This window comes from Gossypium arboreum, chromosome 5 (assembly GCF_025698485.1).
Source record: "Gossypium arboreum isolate Shixiya-1 chromosome 5, ASM2569848v2, whole genome shotgun sequence".
NCBI lineage: Eukaryota > Viridiplantae > Streptophyta > Magnoliopsida > Malvales > Malvaceae > Gossypium > Gossypium arboreum.
In genome coordinates, this window is record NC_069074.1 from 19400279 (window position 1) to 19426014 (window position 25736).

Sequence of the window (25736 nt, forward strand, 5' to 3'; positions counted from 1 at the left end):
CGCCATGCTAAATGATGGCAGCCTCTGTGAACGACTCTGAGGTTTCAAACCAGACAGCAGGATTTAGCTGTTAAAAAGTTTCCAAACAATTCCAACACATACAGAGGTATTACAGAGTCAAGATTCCCATGTCACTTTTGAACAATGATCCGATCCTTTAAGACCATGAATTGGCTAATGAATGTTTGGTTGCTGGGATTCTGACTCCTGAGTCCTGACCGATAAGGGGGACGGATGGGTCGAAACTATAGGTCAATGTTAATTGCCAAAGGCGACTCTCCCTTGTCAACAACAAATGTTCTGTTGATTTTCGTGGTCGGGGAATTGATTTCTATGTTGTATGTTCCATAAAAGCCTCGGAATCTAAATTCACCTTGCACATCAATATAACCACGAGCACGAGACAACCATTCTTTCTTAAGAGCAAGATACCTCTTACCAGCAGCATTGATCTTACCTTCCGCATTCACCAGATGTGCGTTTTCTCTGGACATGTACAGCTCCCAAAATCCCCATAGAATTATGCCTTCCACTGCAGGATGAGCAAATGCTTCACGGAGCATTACTTCCAAGTCATCAGCTCTAATGAACTCATTGGCAGATGACACATCGAGTTCCGTAAACCAGATTGGAAGACCAAGAGTACCCAACTTATCCAAGGCAGAACTAACAATCGGTCCCACTGGACTGTCAATGTGTCCTTGAAGTCCAATGCCCCCTACGGGAGCACCTTGCCGTTGCAAATCAAGAATTTGGCGTATGTAGTCCTCTGGTGACGATCTAACATCAGATCCATCCTCGATGTGATAATCATTAACAAAAAGAGTGGCGGAGGGGTCCAGTTGGTGAGATGTTCTGAACATCGTTGCTTGGATATCTTTACCTAACCGATCTTTATAGAAAGATCCATGCAACATTTCATTATCTACATCATAGTGCCTGAATTTTCCTTTGTAACGAGTAACAAGGTCTGTTAGACGGTTTTGAACGGCTGTAGTTAAATCACTCTTATTAAGCCCTTGGACCCATGGTTGTATAGCATATTCAACCTCCCAGAAGATGCAGTGACCTCGAACTTCCAAGTTGTTGTTCTTACAGAAGTTCAAAAGCTCATCAGCATCCTTATAGTTGAAGTTACCTTGTTGTGGTTCCGTCCAGGACCACTTTAATTCATTTCCAAACACAACCCAGTTAAAATTTTTTACCAAGAACCGAACCAAGTCTTCATTATCGATGCTGCTTCTTGTTATGCACGAGCCAAAAGGGAAAAAGTTTTGTATTTGCTCAACTTTCACAAAGGCACCACTGACATTGTTGGCCTTTGAGCTTGAGAACTTTAGTATGAGGTCACGCTTACGTATCTGCAATGCAAAAAAAAAAAAGAAAAAGAAAGAGAGATTTTGATATTAGAACCTTGCACAGTTGGCAACGAAAAGCAAAACGGTATTTGCAGAATTAGTTTTTCATTGTAGCTTGTCATGAGATACGGCATGCAAAATAATTAACAATGTAACATTTGCATGTAATCAGTCCGAAAATAAATTACATTACAACACATCTTTGATCCCACTATCAATTTCTAAACCATTGATGAAGAAGAGTAAACAGTAAAAAAGAACTGAAGCACAAGCATAAAGAAAACTACTTTTACATAGTGTCCGCCATACTGGCCAGATTCATTAAGGATGGTGAGCTAAGAACTCTAGAGTTAAGAAACTTTTACCCACTTTTGATAATAATCATGAAGGTGAGCTTGGAATTACCTTATCAGTTTGTTTTTTCAGAAGTTTAAACCTCGCCCTTCGATCAACAGGGAAAATGTAGAGTCCAGCAACCATTAAGTCAACACCAGCAGCAGGACCTTGTATGTAAACCATAACATTAGATGGTTGTTTGTCAATTCTAAATGAGCCCCCAACCTCATGCCAACTTCCATTGTTAAACTCAACCTGGCCTCCATTGACCCAATTCCCATCGATACTAAGTGCAACATTGACAATCTGAGGACTAGTAGATCCAGGACCAATTTTAACCCAAGCAGACACTTGATATGTCAAGTACAGTTTCAGTTTGCCACTGATCATCTGTGCAGGACCCATCCAAGTGTCAGCACGATTCGTTACAAGTATGTATCGTCCACTTAGACGCTCTTGCATTCCGAGGGAGTTCCTTGCCATTGGAGGGAGTTCAATTGGTGAGCCAAACTCCATGTTTAAAGAGCAGTTTCCAAGAGGAAACCATCCATTAATGCCATCATCAAGATTGCTATTCTCAATTATATTCACTCCAAAAGCTTCATTCTACGAAAAACCAGACAGAAGAACCTTACAAGAATTAAAACCCGGATTTCATTTATTTATATAAATCTCGTGTGTGTCAGCAAGTCTCATTTATTTATACATGTAAGATTATGAAAAGATTTCAGAGGCCCCAGTCGCTTGTTTACCAACCTTCATGGATGGTCGAAGTGGACGAGGAGCCTTCTCAGCATGCTTGACCACCAATCTATTAATAAGAATATCAGTTCCAGGAGGAGGACCTTCTAGAAATATAATTACTTTTAAAGGGGAACCATTAAGGAGGAATTTCCCCTGCAACTGCACCCAGCCTTTGTCAGTTGCCTGTGAACTTTGGAACAAAGTCATTTTGCATTAGAAATTTGAGGAACAGTAAAGATAACTCTCACCATACAAGTAAAGCCTGTAATACCACATAATAAAATTCCATATACCTCAAAGGATGAAGTTAAATAGAAAAACATATGATGTTACGTGCCTGACCTTTCCTTAACTAGTCATCTCATAAAGATTCAAACTCTGCACATTTTACTTAATGATGTAGTAAAATATTTTAAATGAACTTAGGCTGTTGATAACTTTCATTTTGGAAGTAAATTACCCAGACTTGCTGAGCATGTTAACCTTTCACTACCCTGAAGGTATGCAACATAAAAGCCTACTAAGTAATGAAAGGTAACAATAGCTACAAGGTTTTCTCCAAAATCAATCGTCTAATTTTCAAGCATAGTCAAATGATAGCAGCCATAAATGATCATAATAGCCGATTAAATAACGCTGTACATTTTTTCCACAGAAGATGCATGAGACACTGCAAGTAAATACTAAAGTGCACTATAGACAAGAGGGGAAAAAAAAACTTACATAGCTATTTTAATGTACTGCTCATTAATATCCTGGCTTTGAACCCATAATGTGGCCTGTATATTAGCATCAGCAACATTGCCACCATATATCCGAACTATCGCGGTAACTTCATAAGCAAGCTTTGTTTGCACTCGACCTGTGATCTCCTGCTCAATTCCATTCCAGCTCCGCGTACGATTTGTAGCAGAAGCAAAGAACTTTCCATATAGTGGAAGGATTTTTCCATCTTCCATTGATTCGTGAAGAAGAATATTGCAGCCCTTGCCAGACCAATTACTAAGCTCATCCTCGAACGTAGGATTTAGTATGATGTTATTGCTTCCATTGGCAAGATGTCCTTTTCTTGTACTCTTTGTGCATACAGAGGAAACTATCTATCAGAAGAAATCAATATGCCACAAACATATGCAAGAAGTATGCCATAAATCCCTCACTTCTTCAGTTTAAATAGCATTATAAACAGTATCTGAAGAATTTACTGTATGGACTGTGGAGTAATCGACATGGTTTCGTACTTCAAAGAAGGAAATGCTTAAGGATTTTATGATTTTTTTGGGGTTGCTCAAAACAGACCTAACGATTTTCTTACGTAGCCATTAGTAAAGTTTCAAATATATATCTAAAAACTCGCAGCCATCCGTAAGAATTACTTGAACAATGATCCCTACATTATCAGCCGAGTAATGAGCATTAAGATAAAAGAAAATGTGGGTAATACCTGGTCGAATACGTGAAATGATGGGTTTGTCTCCAATACCGGTAAATTTGGCAGAAAAACAGATTCTACAGGGAAAACCCAATATAAAACGAAAAGGAAAAGATGGGAAACAAGGGAGAAAAAGAAGATCTCCATGAAAGGTTGTGAAATGGAGTTGAGTGTGGAAAGGTTCCATTTGGCATGAAAGAAAGAGAGAGGAGAAACATCTAGAGTTGAATTAGTTAATAAAGAATGTTGAAGCTGAGTCAGGAACGAAGCAATGAGTTATGGAAGATAAAGTTTAATAAACATTGATGGAGTTTTTAAAATCAAAGAAAGAAATGATCCAAAACATGAAGTTGAATGGCAAAGCATTTGATTTCAGCTTTACAACTGTGTTTCCACTGTTACAAGAGCGCGCAGCTCGTAGTGACCGGCAAGTGACGACTTGTCGTTTTCCTTGGCCGTTAGAAAAGGGAATATAAGCCAATAAGGCCTATCCATCAATTGATGAGCCCATAAGGCTTTGCAATTACAATGGATCGATGAATTTGAATAAAACAAACTATTTATAATTTGAATTTGGATTAATCCCATCAAACGTCCCCAAACTATTACATAAATTTTAAATAGATCCTAAACTTCAAAACTTTGTAACGAAGCCCTTAGAGTATCAATTAATTCCTTTTGTAAGTCTACCTGTCAATGTAGGCATGAATGTAATTCCGATTTGACACGGAGCATATTTAAAATGCGTGTATACTTATCACATAAATATGTTGAATTTAACGTGTTAAAAAATATAATGTCAATAAAAAATAATAGTTTTTTTTTAGAATTTTATATCTAAATTATCCATGCAGTAGATAAATATATGTTTGCAAATTGATTCATATATATTTAAATGTATCCACATTACGTTTGTGCTAACACTTAACGAGTAAGTTAAAATGCTTGATTAATATGTCACTAAATTTTAGATACAAAATTTTGAAGTTTAGAATTAATTTAAAATATGAGTGATAGCTATAATATATATAAGAATGATTTTGGAAAAAAAAACTTTTAAACTAACCAAATTTATTTTTATTTTTATTATTTACTATATTACTAAATTATTTTTAAATAAAATCATAATAATTCATTTTTTATTTTATCATAATATTAAACAAAATAATAATAATTTCTTTTGAAATAAAATCTGGGACTTTATATTAAAAACGAACCCTGACCATTTCGTTTGTACAAAAGATAATTAATAATATTTAATTAATCCAAATGTTATAGTTCTTAAAGGACCCTTTTCACATTTAATTAATAATATTTAATTAGTAATTTGTTTTTATTAGTGATAAATTATGTATGTATTGTTTTAAATCAATTACAATTATATATATCAAATAAAGCTAAATTTAGCACAGACCATCACCATCCTAACACTTCCCGATAGTACCAAAAATATCAGGGAAAATAGTAAGAGTATTTCAAAAGTACCTAAAAGATTAAGGGAAAAAGCGAAGTATTATTGTTAATATTAATAAATTAGAAGTATTCTAAAAGTATTTAAAATATTAGGAAAAATAGAAGAAAAAAAAGGTATTAGTGTTATGATTTTTCAAAATGAAATACTGAGTTATAATCAAATGAAAATGATATTAAGGAGATATAGAATTTTCAGAGAGAAAATATTAAGTCATAATCGAATGAAAATCGAAGAGAGATGAAAAATTTATTTAAACGACGATGAAGTAAATTTATAATATTCATATTTTTGAATTAAATTGTACTCAATTTTTTTAAAATATTTTAATCTTTATGCTATGAAAAATTTCAAGATCTTAATTAAATTGACAAATAAAATTTACATTAATCGAAGATGTTGATAAAGATGACAATAAGTGAAAAATCAAGATCCAAGATGATGATAAGAGAATAGGTTGAAAATATTTACATAATTTTATAATATGATTAAAAATTTTAAGAAATTGGGCTGTTTTTATTTCTAAATTTACCTTTTGAGTTATGTAAACAACTAGATGGAATAGAATAGTATAAAGTCGAGAAGGAAAAGAAAGGATCTCATATATTGGTAATTCTTTGAAGAGTCGCTAAGCCATGTCATTGATGATGATGATGATGATGATGATGATGATATCTTGGAATTTGGAATTAGAACTTACAAGGCATGGAATTGGCCCAAACAAACTTCACATGTTAGGTAAAACATTAATCCATGTACTCTTTTCCCAATATTTTAGTACTTAAATCATTTCTATAATATATAGCTTTTTCCATTATTTTTTCTGAGAAATTAGTTCTCTTCCCAATTAGTACAGCTACCTACCTTTTTACATGGTTTGAGAAAAGAAAAAAAAAGAGGTATGATAAAGTCCCGTAAACAAGACAAAACAAATCAAAGCATCTCATATTCGTATATGTATATTTTATGCCATTGAGAAAGACATTTAATTATCATTCTTATATATATACATGAAAAACTAAAACTACAATTTAATTTATATATATACATAAAAACTAAAACTACAATTTAATTTTTAAGTGTTATTTGGATATTTGATATTTTAGTATCCGTTTGTTTATATATAAAATGTTTTATAGAAAATATTTTTTCTATTTTTTTTGTTTTTATTCAACAAAATAAGTCATTTTTACTGTAAAATGATGACTCCTTCTAAAGCTCAACTGGTACAAAGAGTAAGTCATTTTCCGAAAAAAACTATTCTATAAGTAATTTAATTTTATTTAAAAATTAACATAAATCAAGCTTAATATTAATATATTAATAATAAATATTATATTTTAAAAAATATTTAAAATATTGATATAAAATATTATATTTTTCAATATTATTAAATATACATATTTAATTATTTATATTTAATCATATAATAAATTATTAATATAATTAATATTAATTTATTATTTTAATAAATTATTTAATATTTCAATTTTATTTTAATAATAAATTTTAAAAATAATAATTTTAAATAATATTCAATATTAATATTTTAATAATAAATATTTATTACAATTATAAATATATTCATAATAAATGTTTTATAGTATAAAGATAAAATGTGTTATAAGTCTATGTATTCTTCACAAATTTGTAATTTAGTTTCAATACTTTTATTTTCAAGAATTTAGTCCTACTTTTCAAATTTGAAAATCAAATCCAATTATTAACATTGTTAAATTTTTTATCAATTTTATTGATGTCACATTTAAAAATAAAAATATTCACTTGGTAATCATGTAACTAAAAATGACATTGTAATGAACTCATATTTAACAAAATATTTTAATAAATGCAAAAATAATGTAAAATATAAATTTTATAAATATAAAATAAATTCAATTAAACAATGAAAAGATAAGAAAATATCAAATATATGTATGTTTATTTCATTGAAAATAATTTTATGGAATATTTTAAGAAATCTATGAAATAATAAAAAATATTTTACACAAATTTATCTAAATATAAAAAATATTAATTTTTCTAAAAAATAAATTATTTTTCAGAAATTATTTTCAATGAAATAAACATACACTTATTATAAATTTATTTTCATTTAAATGTATATATTTTAACTAATATATTCATCAAGTATTGTTAAAATTTTATTTATGAATAATTAATGTAAGATTGGAAAGTCAGCTATCGTTAGGTTCCGAAGGTTGAGAATTTAGAAGATCGAGAACATGAGAATTAAATGGAGGACTGCACTTGTTGCACGAGTTCTCCAATGTTTGAACAAGTCTGCCATGAAAATAACAGAAAAAAAAAAAAGAAAAAAAAAAGATAACAGTCAATCAAAAAAAAAAAAAAAGACAGTCCGTAACTTCTAAAACCGCTCTCATCTCCGTTTGGGCTGGCAGAGTAATATGATTCCCTCCTTTTCTTTCGCACCAACAAAATCTAACACAATCTCTGGATTCTCGACTAAAATTATTTTGTTTATTCTGTTTTCTGTTTTTCGCTGCTACCTTTTTATTTTTTGCTTCAATGGCGGAAATTGAGGGAAATTCTAAAGAAGTGGGAGAGAAGGAAGTTGATGCTAAAGAGGTCAACGCTGAAAACGAGAACAATAATAATAATACTAAGGGGATTAAGAAGCTGCGTCATAAGAGCACGAAGAAGGAGAGAAGATCATTGAGTTTTGCGAGATTTGGATGCTTGAGAGTAGAATCTGATGAGAATGGAGGCGTTGATATGGAAGTCCGATTCCCGGAGAAGCTCAATGATCCTTCTCATCTCGTCATCATGGTTAATGGCCTCATTGGCAGGTTAAATCAGTTCCCGGTTAATTTTGTTTTTAACTTTTTATTGTTATTTGTTTGAAGTTGCTTGATTGATTTTTGGATTGATACCTGTGCAGTGCACAAGATTGGAGATTTGCAGCAAAGCACTTTTTGAAGAAGTATCCGGGAGATGTTATTGTTCATTGTAAGTTATCTGATACTTTACTTTTTTGTTTCTTTATTTTAATCTCTGATTACACTGAGTAGTGATTAAGGTCGACTTAACTTTTTTGGTTATCATTTTACTCTTTTTTTTTTTTTAATTCTGCTCTATTATATGATTATTCTTTTTTTTTTCTGATGAATAAAAACACCCCTTTCCTTATCTGCTTCAATAAATTCTAAGGCTTCTCTAGGAGGGATTATATGATTATTCTTTAATAAGTCTTTGTGGTACAAAGTAATTTATTATTAATTAGCAACTTATTCACGAATTTTATTATTATCATTATTCAAATTGTTGGTTGATTAAATTATGTTATTTCCATATTTAAGATTTTGCTGGATGATAGATAACTATCCTAATTAGGGGCCATCTCTATAAAATCATTCACTGGGTGAGTGCATGTGAATTGTAATAATTGATTATTTGGGTTATGAAATGATTACGGATGGTTACTGACTTCATGCGCGTTGCAGGCAGTAAGCGCAATTCTTCAATATTTACCTTTGATGGTGTGGATGTAATGGGCGACAGATTAGCAGAGGAGGTATGTTATGAAACTTTTATTTATTTTTCTATGTATCATGAGACTTTTATGTTAGAAAACGTCGTGTGTTCTATCCATAATTGCAACTGGCATTATTTTTCACATGTTGCAAGACTCTTGCCTACAGCTGAGAAATAGGTGTTAATTCTTTGGTGTAATATTGTCAGTTAATTTTTTCTTCTAATCATTATTATGAAATCAGATTTGAGGTTGCCGTTGTCAATAGGAGAATACTGTTGTGTCTTTCAGGTTAAATATGTCATAAGCCGTCACCCAAGTGTTCAGAAGATTTCTTTTGTTGGTCATTCATTGGGTGGCCTTATAGCAAGATATGCCATTGCACGACTTTTTGAACAAGATCTTACTCAAGAAAGTTCTCAAACAAAGGGAGATAGTAGAGCTGATCAATTGGAAGATTCATGGCTTGAAGAGAACGTCAAATGTAAAATGGCTGGACTAGAGCCCGTGAATTTCATAACACTTGCAAGTCCACACCTTGGTTCTCGGTGGCATAAGCAGGTTGTTCTTTCACCGGCTTCTTTTGCATGATATTTGCTGATGACATGCATATTTATCAATTTTATTGATAAGACATTGATAGATATATGTTTGTTTGCGTGTGCTTTTTACCTTAAGAGGTCGGTAATATTCTCTTTGGTGGTTATTCATTATCAAGGTTCCACTGTTTCATGGCTCCCATGTGCTGGAAAAAGCTGCTACTCGCACATCATGGTTTCTTGGTAGGACTGGAAAACATTTGTTTTTGACAGATGGAAAAGACGGAAAACCTCCTCTTCTTCTACAGATGGCCAGTGATTGTGAAGATCTTAAATTTATGTGAGTTTTCATAAGCTTCCTATATTTAGTTTACAGTGTGTGACTGGGCGCTGAAGCTGAATTACAGACTTATAGCTGTATATTATCTTTAAACTGCAGATCCGCTTTGCTGTCCTTCAAGCGTCGTGTTGTTTATGCAAATGCAAGTTTTGATCGTATCCTTTAATTCTGCGTACACACACACATACATATATCAGTTGATATTGTGGTTATGCTCTATCTGTTAATTAATTCTTAAAGGAAGATTTAAATAGTGGATCTAAATGTTTTTGGCGTTAGGAAAAGACTTAATCCTTATCCCCACTATTTTGACTGTTTAAGAACTTAACACTTTCCTTAGATATTGTTGGGTGGAGTACCTCTTCCTTAAGGCGTCGAGATGAGCTTCCAAAGGTAAACCATGAAGTAGTTTTTCTTTCTTGGAATTATCACTTGTCATAACTCGTAATGTTAATGTGAATTTCTTTCCATCCTCAGTACCAGATTAAACATCTTCCAAGAGGTGATAAATACCCACACGTTGTAAATGTGGAGACAGGAAAGACTCCTACTCTTGATGTAGTCCCTTATGAGGCCCAGATCAATGGAACTGAGAAGATAGACATGGAAGGTTTGGTTCTTAATTTTTATCTTTTAAATTACTAATCTAATAACATTCTATTAAAATCTTTTAGATATATTCTTAATCCTCCTTTACTGAGCTATTTTGGGATGTTGGCAACATTTTTCTTCACTGGAACAGATTTGTAATATTATATATATATATCTATATTTGTTTTTCTAATTATTAAGACTTGAGAGTTCAAGTAGATGGGAAGAGATTGAAAGATAGCATAAAGAAACAGCATTCCTTTCCACTAAGCAATGTATATGGAATAGAGAAGTAATTAATGTGGTAGGATGGCATTTACTTTTTCAGTCACTGAACAATTGGATTTGAATAATTTTTCTTGTAATAGTATTTCTTTTTCCCTTTGATATGTCAGCCTGTTTACTTGTTCGGGATTCGGGTTGGAAAACAAGATGACGATTCGTCATAGATTATTCAATAGTTTATTGTCTCTAGAATAAAACAGCCCGAAGGCTTCTTTCTTATGGTCTAATGTTTGAGGACGTTCTAGTAGCGTAGATTAAGATAATTAAATGGTGAAAGTGATTCTTTTGAGGGTAATTGATGCTTTCCTCCTCTTTAAAGGATCACATATGGTTGCTAAATGTCGTTCTTTGGTTGTTTGTTAGTTCATTGGGCATAGAAACATTTTTGTAAAGGAAAGCAGGGGATGAAATAGTCAAAGCAGTTGTGGGTACCTTTACAAATGCTTGCTAGGCTAGCTATGTTGCTCACAATTTTCATTTTTCTTGTCTGTTGTGGACACTTGTACCAATGCATGGAAAATCTTGGGAAAAATTCAATATACCTGTGTCAGACACATATATGTATTCAAGAATTACATTCGAGTCCAAGTACTGTTGCTTGCAAGTAGTTACGTTTAATTTTCTTAGCTTGGGATTTCATTTTTATGCTGGAAAGCGGCAAAATCACACATCCATTGCATATTTAAAGCTGCGTAATTGACTCAATTTTCACTCATTTTTTTAACTATCAATTGCAGAGGAAATGATCAGAGCTTTAACAAAAATGAGCTGGGAACGTGTTGATGTTTACTTCAAAGGAAGCAGACAAAGACTTCTTGCACATCTTGCCATTCAGGCTAGTTTACTCTTTACAAACGCATTATTTTTTTTGGATGTACTTAATGCTTGCAATCCTTGTCACCCTCCATTCTATTTTATCATCATATTCTTCAGGTCAAAAACTATTGGGTTAATTCTGATGGAGCTGATGTAGTCCAACACATGATCGACAATTTTGTGTTGTAAAAGGTGCCAACTTGTTTATTACCACACGTAAATCACCCGATGGCTTTTGGATGCAATGGCATTCGGGGTTCTGAAGAGATATTGGCTGGAGGGTGGAACTTGGAAGGTTAATTTACTTTTACAGGTTTAAAAGGGGGGACTGGCCATTAACATTAACATAGAACAGAAGATGAAATCCCAAAACTTGTGTTGTAAAGACGGATTACCTGCTATGAACCTGTGCCTAATTCTGGAAATATTACTCAGTTCAGCTGTTACAAAATCTGCTTCGTTTCAGTCATAAGGAAGACGCGGTTGCAAAGATCTATGTTGTCCGAATTCTTTACTTCTATTGAAGTACTCGTCAACAACTGATCTTGTCATTTGATTTCGAAAGCCGATAAGAACATATTTTCTGGCAAAAAATGTAGCTCATAGATTAATTCATCAAGAGCTTAAGTTAAAGGTGTGAAATTAAAAGATGGGGAAAAAAAAATCACAAAAGCTACAAAATGAAGGGATAAATAACAATGTAGTTTTAATTTTTTTTAAAAAAATTATAATGCACAAACTATGATTATAAATATTTAAAAAAAAAATACAAATTTAATTTTTATTTAGCATATGAATACATATAAACACTCATTCCAAAGGCAAGTAATAGATGTTTGGATATGTGTGCGAATGTGATTTTCTAAATATATGAATGGTCTTTCAGTATACGCTGTATATATGGACAAAAGAGCGAGAAGGTTGAGAGCAAGGAGGTCCACGTAAGTTGGCGTTGGATTGTTGTTAGGTGATCTTAGATCAATGTGTGGCGTCTTGCCGGTCCCAGCCCAGCTCACACTCTGTTCCTTGTGTTGGCATTTTACGTTGCAGCCATTCTTCTGCTGCAGATATATAATGGCTTAAATCGTAATGCTGGTGTAACACTGATTATCAATAATGGAGAAGGTATCAGAACCCAGAAGTAAAAAGAACCAAAGAAATTTAAAACGCAATTAGAATCTTCTCGATTCTCGTGAGTACAATCCCCGGAAGTTCAAGTGTTTGCTTAAAGTAATATTATTAAATTTATAAAAGAGATTGGTCCGTGGTGGTAATTCAGGATCGATAAGCAGATCCTTAACCGGAGGCAATTATGATTTCTGGATACGGAAATTAAACAAAACTTGTAGGCAGGAGCAGCGGAGAAATCTACAAGCAGAAGCAGTTAGGATTTGCAAAGCAGATTAAGGAGTAGTTGTGTGTGAATCATTCCCAAAAGCGTGCGTGAGGTTTGTTTGCAGTTGCAGGTAAAATATATTTTCAAGCCAAACTCCATAATCTATTCCCTTACAAATACCAAACCCAAAAATAGTATCCTCCTTGGGAAAATAATAGTAACACAAATACCAGGGAATTGAGAGTATGGATTTGGATTTGGCGTGTTGGAGTGGAACTAGTCAAAACTCACCAGCTAATACCTCAAAACCAAGACCCTCCCTTTGAAAGATACAAAAACGTGGGTGGAAGCCATTGGAATAACCTCATGGTCATTCCCCAGTTTTGACATTACATAAATGAAATAAACCCTTTTTTGTTTTTTGGGGGTAGAAATTAGAAAACTCTCTATCATTTGGTTTTTGTGTGATCTTTTTAGTTTTGCTGTTTTTGTTTTAAATTTCGGTCTTTTCCTTCGGCTGACTCTGCTGTGCATTCTTTTTGCTTTTCTACCTCCCCTGCTACTGCTACTACAGTTGTTTTCACATTGATATATGTATATATATATTTGGTAAGGTACATTGGTTTCTTTGGCTCATGAAACGAGGCTGAGGTCCTACCCTTTTCGGTTGAGGTCCTCTCCCAATTTTGCCTTTTGGCTTCATTTGCAGTTCTCTTTTTTTGCCTTCCACGTTCCTTCCCTTGATTCAGAGATTTTACAAGGTAAAATCAGACTTTCTTTTTTCTTATGCATTGTAGTTGTGGAGGTGGCATTCAAGTACTGGAAAAAAAAAACTTTACAACAAAAACATTCAGATTCAGTTTCCTTCTACACTGCCAACGATATTTAATTTCCCCTGCTTTGGTCTCTTTTTTTAAATTGCTATAATACCAACTCCCTATATCTCTCATCTTTTAAGGATTCGACCTTTCACCGTTCCCTCTTTGAAGAAAACAAAATGAGCAGCTCTCCCAATTATGTTTGCTGCCATAGAAATAGACTACTTGTTGTCTTGCTGTTCCTCCTGGTTTCAAGCTTGACCCAAGTTACATTCATGGCTGCTGAAGGTAAACTTTCTTCTTTCCTCGTTTAAACTTTCCAAATTTAGAAACAAGGAAAAGAAAGAAAACCCCATTTATTAACTCCATCTTACACTCGCTTTCATGTAATTCCAGGAAGGTCTCTTTCCAGGTTGCTTGAAGTAGCTCAGGTATCAATAATCAAAATCCCATTTCTATTTTCTGTCTTTATTTTCTTAACATCCAATCAGAAATGACAGAATTCAATAAATGTTGCATGAACAGAAAGAAATTGAAGAAGAAGATAAGCCATATATGATGAGAAGTCTGATAGGGTCAAGGCCACCAAGGTGTGAGAGAAAGTGCAGTTCTTGGCCCAACTGTGAAGCAATTCAAGTTCCTGTCACAACACTATTCAAAAACCGTAGAGACCGCCATTTCTCAGCTGCATTGTTCTCAATATCTTTCTCTAGAGGAGATGACATCTCAAATTACAAGCCCATGAGCTGGAAATGCAAGTGTGGGAACCTGATTTGTAACCCTTGATTTGAAGTAAAAAAAAAAAAAAAAAACAGCATTGTAAAGCTACATTTTGTTTGAGTTTGAGGTTGACGGTAACATTTTTATTTTGCCGTTTATTTCATGTTCCTTCTCCTAATGCAAGATCATAGCTTTCGCTACTATTTGTTTACTTTAGTTACAGTTAAAAACATCAACAGATTAAGATACACTTAATTCGAGACTGTTAATATTAAAAAATTACCTTTTTTTTTACGAGTGATGAGATGAGATCAGATATTTGTTAATTTTGATGACAAGTGACGACATTGATCATTTAAAATAGATAATTAAGATGCAGACAGTTACTGGTTTCGTATATTACAAGACATGTAAGCTTAGAGGGGTTTAGACCCTGTTCTTCCTCTTGTATTTTAGACACCCCCACCTCGAAGTGATAAAAATACCCCAACGTAACTCATGATCTTAATCATGATTAACAAAGTTAAGTTAAATGGATAACCTTCACGTGGTGTTAAAGTTAACAAAAAAGTTTTTCGTCGGATATTGTATATGAAGGAGACAGAAATATATCTTTGTACTGATGAGAAAACGGGCTTCAACATAGTAATAATAGAAGAGATGCATTTCAAGGTATGGGCCATGCTTTTCCTCTGAAACTGATCTTACATAAATAATTGAACTGCCCCTGCTTGAATCCTACTTGTAAATAATAAAGAGTTGGTGGATTGTTTGTGAATTGTCTGTTTCCTTTCATGTAAAAAAGATTAGAGGGGAGAAAAAAAGACATTAAATGCAGCATTGAATATGGGCCTGAAAAAAAGATTGCAGTTAGAAATAGTAAAGGAAGTGAAGGCTTCATCTTCTTGATTCATTGGTTTTTGCAGAGCTGCGATCTGTCTCCTCAGCCCTTCTCTTTCTACTTTATTGCTTACTAAGGTGACTGGTGACTATACCTAAGATTAAACTTGATGATGTTGTGATTAGAAATTTTTTGTCATAAAAAAGCAACCCAGATGCTTAATAAATGAGTTTGATAAGTTTCTTAGCAAATATTTATGTTTATGCATGGATTTGCATGGTAAATGTAGAACCTTGAGAGGTAAAAGATAAAAAGAACCTTGTTAAAAGTTCTCTTCTGTTTCTACACTTTTTTTCTGATTCTGGTAGAGCTGTGCGGTACGTGACAGTGCCACCAGTGATTAGCAAAAAGGAGATTTCATGGTTTCAGTTGAAAAATGAAAAGTAAAGGCGATAAAGGTTGATTTAACACCTCTCAAGATAAAAACAAACTGAATGTTATGCATTTCAGGCATGTTGATGAGAAAAACCAAATAGCATGCTTCTTTAGGAAGATTAAAATCTTAAGGATGGGATCTTCAGTTTTGGTATAAAAGACATGTTTTAACATCATTTTTCTTCGGAAGAAAATGATTTTAGTCATGTTTTTCATAGAATCAAAGAACATCCACAAGTTAAAGAGTATTCATGGCAGATAATTGCTAAACGAAGTAAAAACCCATAAATTAGACATGAATCAAACAAATGTTGGCTGAGGCTGACATTCCCTTTGCTTCAAAGATGAATAAAACACAATCCCCACGTTGTTTTGTTCTCATTGCATAAACTTTGAACCAACTCACTTCACTTCATTTTTTTTTATGGCTATACATATTCCATGGCATCCACCACGCCCTTTGGATAATGATTTTTCCTTGAGAAATATCAGTCTGTGGCTGCTGCTTGTGAAAAGTAGGGATTCTCTTGGATATGAGCGAATCCAAAAGTCCATGTTACGACAAGGGTTATTGTTTTTTCCTTAATCAAAGTCATTTTTTGTTGTCAATGCCTTTTCAAGAGGGTATAATTTCTTCTTCCAACTTTTGCATTCTGGTTTATGAGCTTCTGTCTGGATTTTATTTTATTTTTATTTTTTTAATCAGTACCTTTTTTATTCCTATGTTGTTTGTTGTTAATTTCTTTGGCAACTTCGAAGGTCTTAAGGCTAAAGAGATAAATTATGAGACTTGTCAGACAGAGAAGGGGTTAAGTATGTATCTCCAATGGTAATCACAACTTATTGGCTCGCCTGATATGAATGTTTCTGGTTGTTCTCTCAAAGGAAGTAGTGCCAAAGAATTTTTCTATGATCTTGCTAGGTGGAGATCCATGAGGCTGAGTTTGAGCAAAATGGTACACTGCCCATTTTTTCAAAGTTGCCTGGCATATTGTAAAAGCTAATGTGAATAAAGAGTGCTATATTTTTTCAAGTATTCAAAGCTGATGTCTGCTTTTAATACAACCACTATTGTATTGGTACCCAAGGTGAAAATCTTGGTCATATGAGGGAGTTTCGGCTAATTTTTTTCTGTTCTGTTGTTTACAAATGTATAACTAGGATTTTGGTTAAAAGGCTTAAAAAGCACTTATTAGATGTGATCTCCAGAAGCTAAAGTGCCTTTGTGAAAGGAAGAAGCATAAAGGATAATATTTTAATGGCCCAAGAACTTGTAGAGGGCTATAGGAGGACAACTTTATCTCCTCAAATGTGTTGTCAAAATTTATTTACAGGGAGCCTTTGATTCTATTAGCTAAGATTCTAATCGGTGATTTTCAATGTTCAAAATAGTTGGTGTACGCAATTCTTTTTCCCTAAAATAGTTATTCAAAAAATCAATCAAATTGCTCCAGTTTATGATCCAACAAAGGGAACAAGAGTAAGTTGGAGTTTGATCTGCCACCCTATGTCTGAGGATGGTCTGGGGATGAAGGACTTGATCACATGAAAGCAAGCTTGTTTAGTGAAGCTTAGAGAGATTCTTTCCGGTGGAGGATCCTAATGGATATCATGGTTACATGCTTATGTTTTAAAGGGTGTATCCTTTTGGCAGACTTCAATTTCGGTAAATGGAAGTTGGATTTGGAGGAAACTTATGAAGTTTTTGTATATTACTGTTGGAGTAAAATCTGCTTTTTAAATCGGGAGTACAATAGGAGGAGAAAAGTGAAAGTGAAATGGAATAAACTAGTGTGCCATACTTTGAATATACCCGAACACTCCATTATTACTTGGATGACTATTCTTGACATGTTGTCTACTAAGGTGAGACTAACTTCAATGGGACTGTCTATTGAAGGAAGCTGCGTTTTTTGTGGTAGTGAGATTGAATCTAGAATTCATGAATATTGAGGCATCAACAAGTCTCTTCTTGTGTCGAAACTTGCATGGAATGCTTTTGTTTACCTTAAATGGAGAGATTAATAGGAGACAGTTTATTCGCCCTAGCGTTTACCTTCTCTGTTTCACTTTGGTCCCTTTTTTCTGATTATTTGGACCTTCAATCTTTCAAATTTAGTTAAACTGTTGTTTTTTGGACAAAAAAAGCTGGTTAGACTGTTAGAATTTAAACGACACCAACTTGATCATTTTATTAGGAGCGACATTTGTTATTTTTGTGAATCAAAAGAATGTAATAGCTCAAATACCAGTGACCTTTTGAAGTTTATAAGAATGAAAGGCTTTGTTTCAGTTTATAACATTCTTGATCCTACTTGGACAGATTAAGCTTGGGGTGGAGCTTTTTGCTTCGGATAACTTAAGGAAATAAATTCAAGAGTTCACCAATCGAAAGCAATCAACCAGCAGAAACCAGAGGTATAAAGGTTTCAAGATAAAGCGTGTTCTAACAAAAGGGGAAGGGACTCTTTTAGCATTTTAGCCATTGTGCAGGAAACCATGAAAGAAATGGTATAGAATGAAGACGCCTCAAGTGCCATTGTGCAAAGCAAGCTATACAAGGGCAGCTCAATTTCCACGTTTTGAGAAGTGTGAAGGAAATGGTAAAGAAAGGCAAACAAAGATGCAAGGAAATGGCTTCTGTACATAATATCATCTGACTAAGGCAACAAAAATATGCAAAGATTGTAAAGCTTTGCCAACACAAGGACATGGAAAGGAAGGCCTTACAAACACCCATTATTTTATTGGCAGTTTTTTCACAGTATCATCCACTAAGTGTACGCTCCTGGGACCTACAACTGGGTTCAGAAAACTACAGATTCCAAATACCATCAGTTAAGAAAGCTATGGAAGCTTAAAATCATGTCTCTTTTTTAAACTATAGAACCGTATGTTCTCAATTCATTGCGAGTCTATTAGACAGTAACTCCAGAATCTAATTGCAAACAGATGTTATCAGTTAGTACTCATCAAGAATGTAAAATGGATACTGATAAATCCCCATGCCTGAGATAAGATTAAACAAACTGAAACCAAAGGAGTTCATTTTCAGGTACGCTTGACATGTGTCGGTTGATGTGAATTCCACTGTAATAGCATCCATATAATTGATGTCCCTGATTTTGAGGTGTAAAAAGACATTTATTACAGGCAAACATGGGGACTTTTACATAGTAGCATGATAATCAATGTCCCAAGGAAAAAACCAGACCATGGTGATTGGTGAGCGAAAAACTTACAAGAAATAAATGACTAAAATGCTCAAAGAACCCCTATAAGCTCTTATCAACGATTTTACTCAATTGGGCCCTTAAAGTACTATTTTTTGTTTAATGAAACCCCTTTTTATACATGAAAACCACTAAAACCGTTGGAAAATTAAGGGTTTAGTTAAAGTGCTTAATCAGAAAAACATGGTAATTTAGGAGCTAAATTGGATACAAATTAAAGGTTAGAGGCTTATATAAGAATTTCACAAAAGTACAGCGGCTTTTATATGAATTTAACCAATATGGTGAAATATTTTAATCTGATTAAACAATCATCGTTTATCAAATTTTAATCTGATTGTTTTTCTTGGTCAGTTATGCAATCAACAAACTTAAGATAAAAACAGTAAAAAACTAAAAAGTTGAGCAAAAAAAGGTTTCAGCAACTTGAATTAAAGCTCATGCATAAGTAGTGACAAGCAACACAAGCTCAATATGATGGCATGTCTACTCATGAGCAACATACCTGCAAATATGCCTACAGTCGTCAGATTTGAGAGGGCCATTGTTTGATAGAAGAGGTATTCGGTCAAAAAGTGACCAAAGGCATAGATGAATGACAGAAACGTCACCAAGTACAGCGGCTTATTTTCCAAGTTAAATGCACAAAGAAAACAGAGAGTACAAGTCAAAAGAGTCCAAACTCCAAACGTCCTCCCATGAACTTCAGACACTGCATATCAATTAGGACAAACAGGAGATGACCAATTAGCGGAAAACCTATTGCAGTCTTAGGTGGAAAGTATATGTAAAGGTACAGAAGGAAAACTGAAACTGCAAGAGTAATCAAGTTGCCATTTAACACACAAAATGGGATATTAGAAAGTTCAGTCACTGGAACAAAATGTAAAAAATCATATCAATTCCAGAATTGACAAATATTGTTATCTCAAAGGAATATTATCACAAGTTCCAATCTCTCCACTTCCATGTAGGTTTCAATAGTGGAAAAGAATTTTAGAGCATCTTATTAGCAAAAAAGCAGGGGTTCATTCCTAATCTCGTTTATTTTGCTTGAAACATATACTTTTACTTTTCGTCATGAAATGAGCTGTCAACTTTCCTAAAAATGTGCATCTCCATTGGATTACATGCACAAAATATCATGCTCAAGCCCTATATGATATGCATGCAGCGTATACGAGTAAGTGCATTGTATTAACTAGAACTTAGGTAACCCTTCCTTTTGATCCCTTTCGCTAAAGCAAGTGTGAAGACAATTCCATAAACATGCACCCAAATACATAAAAGGAGTGGGGACATTTTCAAGTTGTAGTTAATTTTTCTGATAACATAGTCAAAATCCAAATTTTGTATCTTTCTTGACTTGTGATCTCAACTCAAGCCAGTTGCCTCATAAGCCAAACCCATTCCCTCCAAAAACCTGTGATATAATAGTTTCTTCACATCTGTTTCAACTAGAACCAAAATCCACATCCTCATTAATTAAGTTGTTTTCATGTGGGAAACCACCTATGACCCCTTAGTCATCAACATACTACATTTGAGTTATGCAATGGGCTTATACATGCACTTAAAGAACTATAATACTCAAAGATGCAATGAATACATGTAGAATTTCAGTTCCACCAAATCGTTTTCTGCTTGTTTATCCTAATTCAGACATCCTATATCTTTCTTGGACAATGGACCCAAAATCAACTGTCTGATCACCAAACTCATCTACCATGGTATTAATACTTAGTATCCACTATCCACTATCACATGACAACTTCAGCTAGGTTTTGTCTACTTTTTGGCTGCACTATTACATCTAAAATCCACCAGTGTGAATCTTTCTTGGTTTTGGCACTTTAGGTTAGGTAGAAATATGAATCTTGCATTCTCATCTACCCTTCTTTATTCTCATCAACCAAAACAAAATCCAAAAAGTTATTGTATAAAAATATAACTTCAAGTAAGATGCTTCGTCGGACTATTAGGCGGGAACAAATTGGGATATTTGACTTAAACAAAAAAAGTTAATTTTGAAGCATTTCAATGAGCTCTAGCAAATCTTAATTACTAGAACTAAACATGGAAAAATATTCCACTAATTTAAGCTAAATAGCATGCTAATTAGCAGTAATCTTTTTATAATGTAAAGCAATCTCTATATATCTCTCAACATGGAGTGAATACTCCATCACTCAATGCATCATTCAATTAACCAAGATCAGTATGCTTCTTGCTGGCTTTTAGAAGACAAAGAAATTATTACACCGTAAAAACTAGTTTTCCAAAAGCATTGCTCCCAGAAAGGCAACAAAGCTAACATGTTTCCTATCACAATCTTCAAAATGTCTAAACTTTGGATCCAAAATTACTCTTTTTTCCCTACTTTCTAATCTGGGTATTGAAGCTTCGATCTCAAACATTAAAGAGACATAACGCAACACAGCACTCACACCGAGAATAACACATTGTATCTATAATCAGAAATACAAGCTCATTTCCTCTGTTTAAAAATCAAAGATTTGTTTTTTAAAGAGTAAGTGATCTTTCCGATATATCGAGAACCATTGTAATATAAAAAATAATAATTAAGGTAAAGAATTAAGCAACCAAAGAACAAACTTCGGAGAGGAAGCATACTAGTGGTGTTGGAGAAAACAGCAAGACGAAGAGCCCAAATATCGAAGAAGCCGAACCAAACGGATGCTAATCGAAGTGAACCCACCAGCATTAACCACCATCCCAAAGCCTTCATCTTCTTAGTTTTTCTCTCTTCCCTTCCCTTCTCTGTGTGTTAGTGCTGCCAGTCGAAGAGCATATTTTACTTTTCTTTAGCACTTCAGTTTGACTCTATATTCCCATTTTTATCCTCCATTAAAATTTCGGTTTCCAATAAATAAGGTCAAATTTTTATATGGATATCTTTTTACTTTTTGAAAACATAAACTTCAGAATTTTAAAATTTTATTATTGAATAAATGGCTGGTTAAATATTACTATTAGTTTCGTATTATAATATTAAATTAAGTTTTATATTCTCTAATTTGATAATTTTAATTCCTGTACTGTCATATCACACATGTGATTATATACATGTTTTATAAAATTTTTGAAATAGTATAATTTAACTTTATAAATTTAATAATTATCATTAACATAATTAAAATTTTAAATTTTAAAAATCCAAAAATTAAAAATGACTATATTAAATTATATAAATTAATTTGAACCTAAGTTGTGATATATTGGTCAAAAATTCACTTCCCAAAAAATGGTATTATCGCTAATCTATCTTCCTTCGAGAAAAGCATTTTGTAAAGGTGGGATAAGGAAATTCAAAATGGGTTTAAACTGTCTTACCATGATTTTGGCTATAACCTTGTAGACCACATTGCATAAGTTTATGGGTTTGTAATGATTTTCACTTCCTCTGGGTTCTTCCTTTCCGGGATAAGATCTACGTACATCTTATTTGTTTCTTTTAGCAACTTTCTTGTATTAAGAAGTTCAAACAAGCATCCGTCAATAAAAGGCCTACTATCTTCCAATTTTGTTGAAAAAAAAAGAGTCGGATTATCAACAAGCCCAAGAGCCTTAAGAGGGCCAATCTCAATCAATGCCTCCTCTACTTCTTTTTCCTCAAACAGTGGATAATAGATGTTTTAAATTATCAAGCACTTCTGGTACTTCTAGCTCTTGAAGAAATTACTTCATTTCATTGAACAAAACGTTATCTGACTTGTTAAAAATGTTTTTGAAGTGATCGTTGAAGCATTCCTCGATTTCTGTTTCTTCATCCAAGAACTTTCCATCGTCATTCTTGAGTGCGAAAATTGTATTTCTCATCCTTATCTTGTTCACCATTAGGTGAAGGAAATTTGTGTTCATTTCGCCCTTTATAATCCAATTCCCTCTTGGTTTTTGAAGCCAAAACACTTTCTCTTCATCCAAAAGCAAATTCATTTAACACGCTCTTTAGTCTTTACTCTCAGCTTAAGTTTTGATTTTTTTTTTCTTTTTGAAATTATTTTGAGTTTAATCTATTTTTATTATGAATCATTCTAATTTTGGAACAATTCGTGATTGAGTTCGAGTAATTTGAATTAAATTGTTTTAAATTTAAATTATTTTAGATGAATTAAAATTTAGATTGGATTATCGATTGAGTCTTAATTTGATTAGTATGAGTATCATTATCAATACAGGAGCACGTGAATTTGAGTGCATTGAAATAAATTATCTTATTGATTATCATTCCAAAACCCCAACCTAAAAATTCCCCAATATAAATATAAATTGATGTGATTCAGGACAGAATGGAAACCAAACACTAATTGCCACGAGACCTAACTCCTATCAGGCGTAACGACAATCAACGGGTGAGGAATTGTGGGCGCAGGTCCCCAACCCCAACCTATTACCACCACTCACATAATAAGGCTCTCGCTACGATTTTCATTCAACACTTTTAAAAGTGTTACAAAACTCAAAAAAAACTTCTCAAAATTAAAATTTTTGTATGATATTGAGAAAAATTTCTTTCTCTTCCATTTCATGATAATTATTTTGTTCATCTTGTGTAACAAATGTGACTATTCTTAGTTGATTTTCTTCATTTAATTTCATATTATCATAATCCATATTAAATCACATGTACATATCATTAAAATCATCTATAACTTGAAAAGGTAAACAAATAACAAATCTATATTTTATAACATTTCATACAACACAAAGACACTTTAACAAAAATACTTCAACAAAGCAAGATATCTCATCACCGTATATGAAAAGTATCATATAGCGAGTCATGCATTAAGTCTAAAATATATATAGAAAAATACATTAAGTATCATAAAGTAGTTTAACAAATAAAATCCAAAATACTATAACACAACTTTCAAAGATAAAATGAGCATAACCATATCACATTAATAACCCTAAGGACTTTGTGATGGAGGTGGTAGTTGAAAATGTTAAAATTTATATGAAGATATTGCTAGCAAAGATGAAAAACGTGCATAAATAGTTTGTTCTTCATACTTACATTGAAGCTATCAAGTTCTAATATTTGGATTTAAATTTAGAAACATCTTTCATTTTATCAAGGCTAGGAATATTTTGGTGGCAAAAAAAAAAATATATATATATAAATTGTTTTTCTTTTTTGAAGTTTCATCTTCCAAAACACGTAATGCATCCATTTATATTTAAAAGTGTATTGAGAACGAGGAAAAACTTTTTCATACACAAACTTCTTTTCAATAGCCATACTCTTACATAGCTTTTCAACTTGAGTAGTTAATGTCTTTCTTATTAATATTCTAAGTGAATTTGATTTATATATTGCAATTTGTGTGTTATGTAATACATTGCAACATCTATGATAATTATCGTTAGATAATTTTTTATTGACACAAAATACTAGTTTTGTGTTAGTACATAAAATATTACATAGATAGTATGAAATTATTATTCAAATAATATATGTTGTAATTTGTATTACATAATATATTACAAGATATGTAATAAATAGTGTACTATGATAATTTTGTGTAAGAACAATTTTTTGTTATTATAGAAAAATTATGAAGGTTGTAAGAAACGTGTAATTGAGTAATATATATTGTTAATTGTATTACAAAATACAATATAACATACGTAATAAATAGTGCGGTAGGGTAACTTAAATTATATATTATGTAGGTAGTAAGAAATTGAGTAATTCATGTTACACAATACATTAGAGGAAATAAATGTGGTGCAATGGAGGTCGATTCACCTAAAGAGGTCAAGAGGATAGCCTAGTCAAGAAGACAATTGCAAAGAGTAATTTTAGGGTGCTAAAAGATTGATCCATTCTTCATCATTCCTCATGATATTTATAGGGAAGGTCTTCTTGTCCATTGATGTGAGGTGGCCAAATAAACATTCAATCTTGCTAAATGCGTAAAGGATATTCATGGGGTATACCATGGGACCTCATCAATATGATGCCATTTTGCCTAAATGGACTACTTATTATATTAGGAGGTTCACACTAGGAGAGTGTTCATACTTAATAGCGAGTGGGTGATTCCCTTTAAGAAGAACAAGTGGTCTTACCAAAAGATGTTGGGAGTGGGTAGCTTGTCTAGGCGTTACTTTATATGTTGTCAATGCAGAGGTTAACAATGTATTTGATGCGAACACGTGTACGAGTGGCGGAAGGATATAACTGTAATACCCCTACCCGTATTCATTGTCGAAATAGGTTAAGAGGCATTACCGGAGTTTACGAATTAATTTTTTTTTATATTCAATATATCCCTTTTATAAATATCTAACCTTCCCTGTAATATTAAATCGAGACCAATCCACATCAACCAAATCAATTCAACATATTTTCATGATAGATTCATGCATTTATATAAGATAACGTCATCACATATCTATAACCAGGTTTGTTAACCATACTAATGGCTAACTTTACATTCATTTCACGTTAACATTTACTTTGTTAGCTTATACATGCCATTGATTTCCAAAATAAAGTTTCTTTATATACCGAAATCCACGAGGTTGATAAAGTGATGTGTCTCCACCAAATCCGACCTCCGAGCTCTTAACACTATAAAACAGGAAAAAAAAGCGGGTAAGCACTTTGTGCTTAGTAAGCTCATGTAACAAGAATTATACTTACCTAATATTTTCAATACAATATAATAAACATTCACGTATCCATTCAATGCATTATTACTAACATGCACAAACTCAACATTCAAGTTAGTACAATAATTTCCATGTATCAATAATATATATACCATGATTGATGAGCTCGTCAATACCATGATTTCCATTTCCTTGTTATTTTTCCATATTTATCCCGTTGAATTTATCGGAATTTCGATGGATTTTCAGAGGTACACTTTTAGTGTACAATTCGGTCCGTCA

At 32.9% G+C, this 25736-nt stretch overlaps 4 protein-coding genes and 1 long non-coding RNA gene across 6 annotated transcripts; 3 read left to right on the forward strand and 2 right to left on the reverse strand.

Moving 5' to 3' along the window:
* Positions 1-42: 42 nt before the first annotated feature.
* Positions 43-4365, reverse strand: LOC108452805 (endo-1,4-beta-xylanase 1-like). Its single transcript, XM_053027492.1, has 6 exons — positions 4253-4365; positions 3815-3947; positions 3162-3538; positions 2451-2628; positions 1764-2300; positions 43-1361 (listed from the first exon to the last, which is right to left on the reverse strand). Exons 1-6 carry the CDS (start codon positions 4363-4365, stop codon positions 246-248), a joined length of 2454 nt encoding a protein of 817 aa, XP_052883452.1. The 3' UTR covers positions 43-245.
* Positions 4366-7490: 3125 nt separating this feature from the next.
* LOC108450585 (lipid droplet phospholipase 1-like) lies at positions 7491-11965 on the forward strand. 2 transcript variants are annotated; one of them, XM_053028033.1, is made up of 11 exons: positions 7491-7765; positions 7920-8172; positions 8265-8332; positions 8827-8897; positions 9147-9416; positions 9574-9734; positions 9834-9889; positions 10075-10127; positions 10212-10344; positions 11348-11445; positions 11544-11965. In XM_053028033.1, the coding sequence occupies exons 2-11, from the start codon at positions 8099-8101 to the stop codon at positions 11613-11615; spliced, it is 1056 nt and encodes a 351-aa protein (XP_052883993.1). In that variant the 5' UTR covers positions 7491-7765; positions 7920-8098; the 3' UTR covers positions 11616-11965. The 2 variants fall into 2 exon arrangements, with proteins under 2 accessions (XP_052883993.1, XP_017603757.1); XM_017748268.2 differs by having other exon boundaries at positions 7491-8172.
* Positions 11966-12361: 396 nt separating this feature from the next.
* Positions 12362-14500, forward strand: LOC108451774 (EPIDERMAL PATTERNING FACTOR-like protein 2). Its single transcript, XM_017749448.2, has 4 exons — positions 12362-13523; positions 13721-13868; positions 13977-14011; positions 14106-14500. The coding sequence occupies exons 2-4, from the start codon at positions 13760-13762 to the stop codon at positions 14364-14366; spliced, it is 405 nt and encodes a 134-aa protein (XP_017604937.1). The 5' UTR covers positions 12362-13523; positions 13721-13759; the 3' UTR covers positions 14367-14500.
* Positions 14501-14794: 294 nt separating this feature from the next.
* Positions 14795-18484, forward strand: LOC128293008 (uncharacterized). Its single transcript, XR_008283023.1, has 2 exons — positions 14795-14972; positions 17900-18484. It is a non-coding gene; the product is annotated as an uncharacterized LOC128293008 (long non-coding RNA).
* Positions 18485-18494: 10 nt separating this feature from the next.
* LOC108450820 (ergosterol biosynthetic protein 28) lies at positions 18495-21698 on the reverse strand. Its single transcript, XM_017748594.2, has 3 exons — positions 21444-21698; positions 19315-19521; positions 18495-18695 (listed from the first exon to the last, which is right to left on the reverse strand). The coding sequence occupies exons 1-3, from the start codon at positions 21556-21558 to the stop codon at positions 18628-18630; spliced, it is 390 nt and encodes a 129-aa protein (XP_017604083.1). The 5' UTR covers positions 21559-21698; the 3' UTR covers positions 18495-18627.
* Between the last annotated feature and the right edge of the window lie 4038 nt (positions 21699-25736).